At 43.1% G+C, this 12,141-nt stretch overlaps 1 protein-coding gene and 1 long non-coding RNA gene across 4 annotated transcripts in view; one reads left to right on the top strand and one right to left on the bottom strand.

The window, feature by feature from the left end:
* casp2 (caspase 2, apoptosis-related cysteine peptidase) overlaps nucleotides 1–8,085 on the top strand; it is a 48,188-nt gene extending 40,103 nt beyond the window's left edge. For 2 of the 3 annotated variants that reach the window (XM_079504847.1, XM_079504846.1), the window contains 4 exons: nucleotides 263–353; nucleotides 1,522–1,722; nucleotides 2,791–2,900; nucleotides 4,841–8,085. In XM_079504847.1, the coding sequence (XP_079360973.1) occupies nucleotides 263–353; nucleotides 1,522–1,722; nucleotides 2,791–2,900; nucleotides 4,841–4,975 (537 nt within the window). In that variant the 3' untranslated portion in view covers nucleotides 4,976–8,085. The remainder of the gene's footprint in view (nucleotides 1–262; nucleotides 354–1,521; nucleotides 1,723–2,790; nucleotides 2,901–4,840) is intronic. The other variant, XM_079504848.1, reaches the window with a different exon arrangement.
* LOC306925786 lies at nucleotides 5,763–10,666 on the bottom strand. The gene is made up of 2 exons (XR_013790304.1): nucleotides 8,072–10,666; nucleotides 5,763–8,028 (listed from the first exon to the last, which is right to left on the bottom strand). It is a non-coding gene; the product is annotated as an uncharacterized lncRNA (long non-coding RNA).
* Between the last annotated feature and the right edge of the window lie 1,475 nt (nucleotides 10,667–12,141).

Here is a 12,141-nt window from a genome sequence, read left to right as displayed (position 1 = left end):
CTGACTAACTCCCCTCCGTCCTTCCTATTTTTTAGCAATTCAAATTGATTCATTTTAATTGCTAAATTGGGGTTTCATTTAATCAAACATAATAGACATTTCTGTTTATCGAGTGATCGGAAATAACAGGAAAATGCATAGATTTCTGTCAATCAACGCAGGCTCATTGCCTTTAACTTTGCATGTGGTTGAGGGAGTATTATGTCTTGTTGGAGTTTGTGACTTTGTGACTTACATCATATGCCCCCTCTGTCTGTTTCAGCTGGACTGGGTGTTTGAGGCCTTTGACAACGCCCACTGTCCTCTGCTGCAGAACAAACCCAAGATGTTCTTCATTCAGGCCTGTAGAGGAGGTAAGGCATGTCCATCTTCACAAAGGAAGCATGTGTGTGTGAAGACGTTTTCACGTTTGTGTGTGATTGTGTTTACACAGCTGCCTGCATGTGTGTGTATGTATTGTAGTGTAGTGGGCAGACAGGCAACAGGGCTTTAGTGTAATTTAGGATCATAAAGCTAGTTGCCTCAACTTAACACTCCCATCGCCCAGGATGAAGTTCTTTGTCCTTTCTATTAGTAACGCCCGACGCCCAGGACGAAGTAGTGTCCAAAAGACGAAGTTTATTGATATGAGAACGGATCGCATGGCTCCATAGCCCAGGAGCGCCTGTTGGGCAATCCTCGGTGACGCGCAAGAGTGAGACGTCATCGAAAAACTCCCTCCCCTGTTTAGCTGATGAAAACGAAAATCTTAAAACGTTCATAACTCGCGATCTAAATCATCCCGTCTAATTATGAAAAAAGATCCTGTGTTAGACGGCGCTCCGCGGTCCAGTCGCTAGTCTCGATAGATTTATTCTTACCTCCCGTTGTTGTCGATCGACTCTAGAGTAGTGTGGCTATTGTTAGCTGATACACACACATCAACAACAACTTCCGGTCCGTCCGGAAAAGGGGTCCGTGTTTATAAATCGGCTGGGCGCTATAATGTAATAGATTAAATAACCCTGAGCGATTAAAGTGTTAAGTAACTGTCCCAGAACCTCCTGGTGGTTTGCCAGTTTGCTAGTGTCCTAGCAAAGTAAATCCTACTGGCTTCAGTGATGGTGTGTATATCCTGGATGAAGGATTCTCATGCCGATGGTGTAGGATGCAGAGTTCAGGATTGCTCCGATCGATTGGCCATGGTATCGGGATCTTGATCGGGTACTTGATCGTCAATTCCGATCACAGGAACTAAGGATGTCCCGATCACGTTTTTTTTTTAGCTCCCAATCCGAATCCGATCATTTGCTTTTGACTATCTGCCAATACCCGATTTTTCCCAATCAAATATTAATATTTTTTATAGATATAATATTAATACTAGGGATGTCCCGATCACGTTCTTTTGCTCCCAATCCGATTCCGATCATTTGAAAATGACGTGATCGCCCCCGATTTCCGATCACGTGATTGAATCGGGACAACCCTATCAATAACCGATAAACCATTCTCTCCTCATTCCCGCCTGTCATGTTCCAGATGAGATGGACTGTGGTGTGGAGCAGACAGACGGTCCAGACAGGACCGGCTCTCCCAGCTGTGAGCAGAGGGACGCTGGGAGGGAAGGAGAGGGCGACCCGGCCTCCAGGCAGGGCCAGGAGACGGGGAGGACCAGAATAAAACTACCCCAGCGCTCTGACATGATCTGCGGCTTCGCCTCCCTCAAAGGTCAGAAGATGTGTGAGTGGATTTATTTTCCATTCTTTTTTTTTTTTCATGTTAATTTGATGTTGTAGCATATCCAGGGATGGATGACTGTCCAGAGATATTATTTGTATCTTTTAAGCATTTTCATGATCCAGTCCTAAAAAGTTCAATTTACTAGCTCATCATTACTGTATGAGCAAAAAAGGGTAAACATACTGTCTAGGCCTAGGGCAGGCAATATTCTGTGATTGAATTAGACTCGAGAGAAGTGCCAGGCATAAGAAATAAAATACAAGAGCATATAAAACAAGATAATTATGGTGGTCGGGACATTTTCTGCTATGTTTGGATAGGACAGTGTAGAGAGGACAGACAGAGGACAGTCATCAAGACTCAAGTTTCAAGAAATACAAATTGTCACTGTCGGATGGAAACCTTGTAAGTCCAAAGCGTTTTTTTTTTCTTCAGGAAATGGAAAAAAGAACCTGCGCGCCAATGGATCCAATGTAGTTATTATGTAGTTAAATCAGATGGGCCATTCATGCAACTTTTGCGCACTACTGTCATACGAGTATAAAATAGGTGTTAAAAGGATTGTTACCATTAACCCATTTTGGGCGGGAACCCCTTTTGGTGTTAGCATTATGTTATGCTTTAGCTATTGAAAAATAGCAGATCTACAAGCTCATAGCGCGCCACTCGGTGGCGCGCTATGAGCTTGTAGATCTGCTATTTTTGAAAAAGTGTGAAAATGTGGCGCAAATCTTTGAATATATATTCTAATGTTTTTAACTCAAATCTTTGCTTCTGGGAGGTCCCTGGAACTTGACATGAAATATTGAGCACCACTGATATAGAAACATAGGTATTTCAGAAAACTGTCAGGATTTAGAAGACATTTGTTAAGAATCGTCCTCAGGTCTAAATGGGTTAAATTATAGAGAATACAGAAAAAGGTCAAATATAAGGTAAAATATGGGCATTACAAGGTTTCTGCCCAACAGCGACGATATGGTCAGCGCACTAATTGGCTGAGAACCAAGGACACCCAGAATGTACCGAATTGCATTGATTGTGTATTTAATTCTAACCTCTTGTCAGGCACGGCTGCCATGAGAAACACCAAGAGAGGATCGTGGTACATCCAGGAGCTGGACACAGCGCTGCGCTGCCGCTCCAGAGACACGCATATCGCCGACATACTGGTGCAGGTAAACAGAATGGCCTGCTGTGGCCCGGACGGCTAGGGTAGCGGTCCGGGTTTGATGCTTTAGACCAGTGGTTCTCAACCAGTGGTCCTTGAGGGGGTTCCAGGTGGTCCCCAGCTAAATGATATTTGGGAGAGCGTAAAATGAAACCATATGGACCTGTAATGGTCCATTTGGTTTCATTTTACGCTCTCAAGAGTTACATTATTAACCCATTTAGGCCTGACCTCAAAATTAAAAAAAAATCTTCTAAATCCTCCAGTTTTCTGAAATAAATAATTTCACGATTTTTCAAAATTAGCAGACCTACAAGCTCGTAGCGCTCAAGCCTGGCTATTAAGCCAGACCGAATCAGCCATTGGCAAAAAAAAATTGCCTGCCGGCGGATTACGGTCTGGAGAGGCTCAATTGTACGCCCATTTCCTACACCAGAGAACTGGTGTGGCCAATCGGGACACGGTATGCAATATGGGCGGGCTTTGGTACAGTGACGTTCAATGCTTGAGACCTTTGACTGACAGTAGCTCTGACCAATTGCGTCAAAGAGAAAATGTTTGAACCCGCCCCCCGGGAAACAAGATCCATGCACAGCATCTCCAGACTCAAATACCACACAACAGTGTGATTTGAGTCTGGCTTATTAGCCAGGCTAGTAGCGCGCCACTCGGTGGCGAGCTTGTAGATCTGCTATTTTTCAATAGCTAAATTATAACATAATGTTTAAAACACCAAAAGGGGTTCCCGCCCAAAATGGGTTAAACATCAGCATTACTTAATTTACAAGAAGTCTACACAATTAGAGAATATAGAAGAATTGATATTTTGATGTTTGCCTCCCAGCAAGCACGGTCAGCACCTGGACGAATTGGTGACTGTCTTGATTGGGGCCAGATCAAGTCAAACCAAGACTAGTCAGATCTGGCCCAGAATATCACCTGATTTCAACCAACATAAATTCTGCCCACTAAGACGGATGTCCCTGGATGAATCAGAGAGACTCCGATCGAGGCCACATCAGCTTAAATGTCATATCATAACTAGTCAGATCTGGTCCAGAATAAGCTATTATTATTTCAACTGGTGAAGACGTCCCGGAAATTACGTAAAGATCATCCCCATATGGTCTGTGATCTGGCCTAGAACTGAACGTCCTGAACGTCACCAGAGAGCGTCATCATGACGTCATTTGGCTTGCTGGGCTGTTGTCTCTCCTAATGGTACCGTCCACATCAATGCAATACAGTACGGAATTATGGACAAAATCTTATCCAACGACAACAAAATATTCTAAGTCTTGGGTCTGAGAGGCTAAATGTCATCAAGGTCCGTGGCTGAAATGCGGAATAAATAATGGTCCTTGATATGAAAATGGTTGAAAACCACTGCTTTAGACGAGTATACTCATCCTATTAAATAAATATGCGATGTGCGGAGGACAAGTATACTCGTCTTAATGCGCTTTATATCGATATAATAATGCCTTTTTTTTGGAATCTCTCCGGTTGCTAGGCACGGTTGGTAGAGCCTCGTCTGCGCGACCAACTCCATTAGCTTCTGTATTAGCCACGGCCTTTCCACGTTCTATTCTCGGAAAATTCGGCACTATCCATAGTGTATCAGATCGGCGATGTTCGGAGGTCATTTCTGATTTTCCGGCCATTGGAATATTGGCGTTTTCTGGAACGAGGATGGACCTCGCTAACTTTGGCGCTATTGTTATTAGCATCCAAGATGGCGACAAACCGGACGCGTCGTAGTGAAATTCCTTCTCATCACGTGGCACCCAAGCGGCAAGTGCCACTACTTTTGTCCACCAGGACAGGTGGTGGCACTAATTGTGTTAATCGTAACGTGTGTGTGTGTGTGTGTGTGTGTGTGTGTGTGTGTGTGTGTGTGTGTGTGTGTGTGTGTGTGTGCGTGTGCGTGTGCGTGTGCGTGGCCAGGTAAACGGACGCATCAAAGAGAGGGAAGGTTACGCCCCCGGCACAGCACACCACCGCTGTAAAGAGATGTCCGAGTTCACCAGCTCCCTCTGTAAAGACCTCTACCTGTTCCCCAAGTACCTCCCCCCGTACTGAGACTCAAGGTCAAGTTTATTCATATGTCCCAAACTGGGCACTTCGTTTTACAGCAGACACACACACACACACACACACACACACACTCTCCCTGGGCGCTGTTCATAGGTGCCCGCTGTTCCTAATAGTTAGGATGGGTAACTGCAAAGGACAAATTCCAGGTATGTGTAAACGCACTTGGCAGGTACCCAAACAACTACAAAAGGACACACACACACACACGGTCCATTCCGGGGATTTCTCCCGTTGCCACTGAAGAATGAAGCACACACTCGTACTGCGTGCATTCCAACTGACTTTCTGACACACACACACACACACACACACACACACACTCAGAGACATTCCCCAAATTCTACAACTCCAGCCACCTTCTCACAGAGGATTTATTCATTCACATTCGCTGTACAAATACTCACCCGAACACACACACACACACACACACACACACACACACACACACACACACACACACACACACACACACACACACAATCTTGGAATACAAAATGCGACAAGCTTATGTTAATCTACGCGCGTACATGGAGAGTGCACCATGTATTTGCAAACAACTTATTAGATAAGCGTACTCTTGTGTTTGTGTATCTAATGCCAGTCGAGGGTTTTTAAATGCGTGTTCGTCTTCCGAGCGAATGGGACAGAAATCAAAAAGGTTTCGTGGGGCTCATGGGTTTCTACTATGCGGCGTGCTTGGCGTTTCAGGGGTCTCCTAAACAAATGTATTTTGTACACAGATATATTTTTGTTGCTTTTATTTTGTATGAAGTTGTGTTTTTTATAAGAATTATGGTCCCATTCCCTGTATGTTTGTCTACTGGCAGCCATGTTGTTACCGCAGCCAACCGGTGGGGGGCAGTAGAGTGTTCCATAGAGTACAGAGGGGGACTCCCTTATTTTATATTCTAAGCATTTAAAGCTTTTACATACACATCAGTGCAACCTTAGAATAAGCTTCAGTTTGTATGTCATCCAGTGGGCGTTGAGTTGAGTATTATCATGTTTGTCACAGAAACGTGCTCCAGCAACATTGCAAATAACAGTGTCCAGACATTTTTATTTTTAGTGTTATTTCACAGACTTCTAAATTAATGTTTGCTCTGAGTTACAGAGATAAAACAGGTAATATTATTTCACAGAATGTATGCCTGATATCTGTATGATTGCGTGTTGTTGCTTTCCGGCGTTAACGTTGTATCTCCAAAACCACTACCTTTAGTTTTCCAAACAGTGGGCAGGGGACCATTTGTGGGTCACAGACCAATTGTTATGGGTCACGACTTGAGTAAAAATCCCATTTTCTTTTCCTACATTTAAAAAAAAAATATTTCAAACGTTTTTTTATCTATGTTTTAATAACACATAAATGACAATTTTATTATTTTTTAAAACAAACAAAGCAACAAATCTCAGAAATTCCATGAATATCTACAAGATCTACAAGCTCGCAACGCGTTGTGTGTTTGCTATTTTCACTAGTTTGCGTCCCGGGCAAACGTCTAATCTCTCTTTTGGGTCTCGACCTGAACAGTTTGGGAAGTTTGTTGTTATTTAGTCACAACAAGCTCTTGTTAATACAGACAGACTTAACCACTTTAATTCAAGGCAAACACTTTCAAAAGTGTACAACATAAAAAAGGCAAATGTGTGGATCAATAGGTGTTTTCAGCGAGACCGTCAAGCCATTGTGGTTTTTACATTCATACATAAGCTTTTACTTTATAACAAACGGGACGTTCATTTTTGGAACAAACATAAGGGGGTGAAATATTGGAGATGCAAGGTTTCTTCTGCCAGATAGCCATGATATCCAATCCATTCCAGTCAAACATGGTGCATATCGTGATTCTCACAGTAAAGCTGCCTGCGGTAGTGTACCGTAGGTGTGCAGAGTGCGGATCACAGCTATTTCACACAGTCGTCACAGAGAGGTATATCTTTAGATATGATGACAGCAGGCTTAATAGGCAGGGTAATAGATACTTTTAAATGTGATCATTCAGATAATGTGAACAAAACAAAACCAAAACTGTACTTATAGACAGTGTGTTATGATTTGGCATTCCCATAAGCAATACATATATTTTATAAATGTTGGAAAATAGGCGTTTTGAATGGCTAAACCTGCTCCGCCCCCAACACGATTCAGTTGTTGTGATGTTGACGAGTCGAGGATGTCTGTCCTCACACCACTCCCTGTAAACAAATGCAAGGATATTTATATCATCAATATACATATAATTGAACCTTTTTACTGTAGAGCATTGCAAATATTTTGAATGCTAGACTTTCCACATACTTCCTCCACTCATGATGTCATCACTGCAGTTTACTTTCAGGGTCACCTTTTTAAGTCATTCCCATATAATTATGTGGGCGGAGGAAAAAAAACCCTAAAGGTATTAAAGTTGTCCTTTATCCGTTGCCCTACCTTTTAATAGGCAGCTAATTAAGCACTATGGGGGGGCCTTCTTCCCTTCCCTTCTTTCACATTTTCCCATTCAAAAGCACAAGCACCCCCCCCCCCCCCCCTCCCCCTCCCCCCCAGTAAGGAGGATGTGTTCTTTCCCGCGCCCCCCCCCCAGGGTGGTCCACCAGGGGAATGTGGTGCTACTTCTGCAGGTCATACGGCCCACAGTATGAACTCTGACCTTTAGGCTAACTCTGACTCCCGATACAGTATTTCTCCTGGTGTGGATGACCTCTGAACCCGCCCTCTTTCCACCCACGCATCACCACTTCCCAGTTAAGCCTGATTTATACTTTGTCACGCGGCGGTGTGCCACCATGCCCTAAAATAGTCGCTCGGCAACACGTCGTGCAGCTTGTGGATTGGCTGATTTTTGGCATAATGCTGCGTTTGCTGGCAGATAACAAAAGATACAGGCTACCGTTCATTTTCAATGGACACCACTGACGTGAAGATACTGAGATACATCTGATATTTGTAGTTGCTACAAATGCGTTGAGCTGGCCTCAACTTCAGATGCAAGCATACAAATATGCTCTGTAGCTTTGTACCTTTATCTTTGTACCTTTATCTTTGTACCTTTATCTTTGTACCTTTATCTTTTGTACCTGCCGGTGTGAACGCAGAATTAGACACCGTCGTACGACAAAGGCTGAAGCCACTCATTAGCTGTGCTGCCCGCTCTACTGTTAGGAGGGTCCGTTGTTTAAACTGATTAAACAGGACAGTCATTTGGGGGTTTTTAGAATTATACCGTGATTTTTATAATTATTATTATTTTTTTAATGTTCTGGCTACATGACGTGTTTTTACAGGTCTTCCAATTTTTGTTGTTTTGTTTTAAATGTATTTTTATTTTATTTTGTATTATTTCAACTAGGGATGTCCCGATACACTTTTTTCCTTTCCGATCCCGATACAACAATTTCTGTGTTAGCCGATAACCAATACCGATACCAGAGAATAATATATATAATATATATAATAATAAAAAAAAGAAAAAATATCTTATTTTGAAGTCCACCAACTGGGAATAGTGTTTATAGCTATCTAGCTATATATCTCGTGTTGTGTTTATAGCGGACTCCTCACTCAAATGTGCACTTGCAGTTTGGGCAACTCGAAAGCAAACTCCACATGCCCCAACATTTTATTTACCTGCCATAGTGTCAACCCCAGCCCTTACCCCTGTGTCGGATCTGTGGTTAGACTGGCATATTTGCCGATACGACCCGATATGACTAAATAAGGGCTGATCCGATACTTTACCGATACATAGAAGGTATGCGCATGCATAAAGTGAATGGCAAATCGAGTGGCAAATTGAGTTTAACGTCGTTTAATGCAATCATATTGGACTTTTTTGTTTGGATGTATGGGCTGTCAAGGCCAGAAAGTAATTATTTTGCCACTCAGTAGGCGTTCCTGCATAACTTCCTGGTTTGACGATGATGTCATGCGCATACCCTCTATCGGGACATCTCTAATTTCAACATGAAAACAGTCTGCGGCGCATGAGAAAGCAGAGTATGAGGTCACCATAATACTGTACATTAAACTGGGTTGCTTCGACAGCTTGTTTTGACAGAGAGAGAGAGACGGAAAGCTATGGCTCAAGGCCCATGTGATTACTGATCGATGTTTTTCTAAGAAAAGCCCTGCCCATGCAGGCCTGGGTGTATTTGGTTACAACAGTGTTGTAGTAGTGAAGAAGGGGATTACGGTTGGAACAGTATTGATTGCTGAAGCGTCCAGTAGCACAGTAATGTGGGTGGGGTGCTACATAACATGAAATTAGGGGTAGTCTGTACTCCCCTCCATCATCTTTGTCAGCCCTGCAAAGGCAAAGAGCAGCACGTGTCCGTAACCTTTAAGGATTCTTCTCTTCTCCTTCTTTTCAGAAGAAAAAATAAATAATAATTTATACATTATGTATTTATTTGTTATTGATATTAGGGATGTTAACAATCAGTTAAGACAGCTGACGGGTGACTGCTGCAGGCAGCCATCACCAAGTCTTTTTTAGCAGAATATAAGCATGTAACTAAATTATCATCTGAATCAATATTTGAGCTTTGCATCGGCTGCTGCCTGCTATGCATTACGACTGGCACCAGCTCAGCGACCTTGTAATTGAGGCTGGGAGGTTGGGGTTCAACCCCCAGCTGAGTCATACCAAAGACTATTAAAAAAGGGTTACCCCAATACCTCCCTAATTGATATTAAATCAAAATCCCAGTCACTTATTTTGCTAAAAAGTTAAACATTAAAAGAGATATTTCTGTGTTGAATTAAACCTTTCGTCATTTAAACGCACAAAAACGAGTTGCTGCTGTTTGCCTTAGGAGGGCAGTTACACCCGTCTAAAGGCTATATGTTCAGACTGGCAGCGCTAATCAGATTCTTTTGGCTTATCCAGATTGGAGTCAGATTTGTTTTTATCAGGTTTGAAATTGGATTCAAATCTCATTTCTAAAGACACTCAGGAGGAGGACACCCAGCAGTCACTGATGCCTGATTTATTTTATACTGTATTGTACAACAGTGTCGCTCGGAGGAAATGGCAGATGTACCAGCTCACAACGTGCTGCGACGTGTTGTGAGCTGGTAGAACTGCTGTTTTTGGGTATATAAGTTAACCCATTTAGACCTGAGGACGATTCTACAAATGCCTTCTAAATCCTGACAGTTTTCTGAAAAACCCATGTTTCTATGTCAGTGGTTCTCAAACATTTTCATGTCAAGGAACCCCCAAAAATATATGCAATTGGCCGCGGAACCCCCATCTGAAAATATGTTGTTCCAGGGAAGCACATATTTGAGTTAAAAATGTTCGCGCTTTTTGCGATTTTTCAAAAATAGCAGACCTACAAGCTCGTAGCACGGCACTCAGTGCCGTGCTATGAGCTTGTAGATCTGCTTGATTTGCCTGTGGTCTGAAACTCTTGATTTGCCTGTGGTCTGAACAAAGCCTAAACGTCTTGATTTTGACAAAATGGAGACATGTGGTGTTGTGAAGGGGACTCCAGTGCACTATGACAGGAGAAACCCCCCCTTGTGTGAAGAGGTATGGAAGGTTCACTGCCAAGTTATGGAGAGGCACAGCATGGAGGGCAAAAAGAGATTCTGTTTCTGTCAATAACTATGACTGCCAAATGTTCTATGTACTATTATACAATAAACAGCCTTCTGTTTTTTAAAGAAAAAAAACATGCTTTTTTTATGTGTGTGTGTGTGTGTGTCCGCGTGCATGCATGTGTGACGTCTCCTAAATCCTGGCTTATTGTCAACGCACGCACACACGCACGCACACACACACACACACACACTGTCCTATGTGCATGTATGTTTATGCACAAAATACATAATCTATGTGTGTACCTGTACTACCTACATAAATATGCAAGCTTTGTATTCCACACCCACAAACACACACTGGCTGCGCGCGCGTGCGTGCTGCGCGGTTGGTTTTTAGCCCTCGTCCATACACCAGCTTTACAGCAGTGACAGAGTGTGGGAACCCCATAAGTTGCCCATCCGCTCTGCACGCTCCACTGTATTTGATCCGCCTTGTTGCTGTGTTTGTGTGTGTTTTGCTCACCCACCCCACAGGCCGACAGCCCTGTTCCCCCCTCCCTCTACGTTCTCAGGTGTAATATGACTGACTCCCTGCTATTCCGCTGTACTCCGGAGTCCCAACCGCACTTTCACTGGGATGGACACGGACGGACAGACAGAGGGACGTACAAACCATTGCCTCGGCTGATAATGTTGTCTGTGTATCAGATAGAGCACTCACCCCCCAGCTACCCCCCCTCCAGCCAGCTGTCTCCAGTCATTCTCCCAGTGGTGCGCGCGCACACACACACACACACACACACAAAGTTGGACATACGTAAGCATAGTCACACATGCATGCATAGATACCCCACCACGAGCACACACTCAAACTGTTCACAGAGATGACACACACACACATTTCTCATTGGCCTATCCGGTGCTGTGTGAGATTAGGTTAAGCGTTGGCGTGTAGACCACAAAGCAGCGTAGGGTTTAAGGGTTGGTGTGTGTGTGTGTGTGTGTGTGTGTGTGTGTGTGTGTGTGTGTGTGTGTGTGTGTGTGTGTGTGTGTGTGTGTGTGTGTGTGTGTGTGTGTGTGTGTGTGTGTGTGTGTGTGTGTGTGTGTGTGTGTGTGTGTGTGTGTGTGTGTGTGTGTGTGTGTCATGCTAGCATGTATCTTTTAACCACTTGAACCCTATTTAATTAGTTGTATATCAAGTAGTGAAAATAGCCGATTTACAAGCTCACAATTTGTCTATTTTGGCCGAGTTTTGCAGAATGTTCTCCTATTATTATTATGACATGCCCAGAATAGGGAGGCTAGGGCTCATGAGGTTAAGTGAATAATGATAAAACAATGACCAAATAAAATAATAAAACGTTCAAAATTGCATTACAAAGTGGTTTACATAGACAAACGGCAAAATACGCAGCAGTAAACATTTCAATGACCAAAATATAAACAGCAGGGGAAAAAACTAAAATATTAATAGAGATTGGCAGTGAAGGCTAATCTATAAAAGTGTGTTTTCAAAAGGGATTTAAAAGAGGACACTGATTCAGCGCGCTTGATCTCTAAGGGCAGTGTGTTCCAATTCCATTTTTTTATTTAATTTCAA

This window comes from Electrona antarctica (assembly GCF_951216825.1).
Source record: "Electrona antarctica genome assembly, chromosome: 6".
NCBI lineage: Eukaryota > Metazoa > Chordata > Actinopteri > Myctophiformes > Myctophidae > Electrona > Electrona antarctica.
The sequence above is the reverse complement of the archived record's forward strand: the minus strand, read 5'-3'. Positions and strand labels throughout refer to the sequence as shown.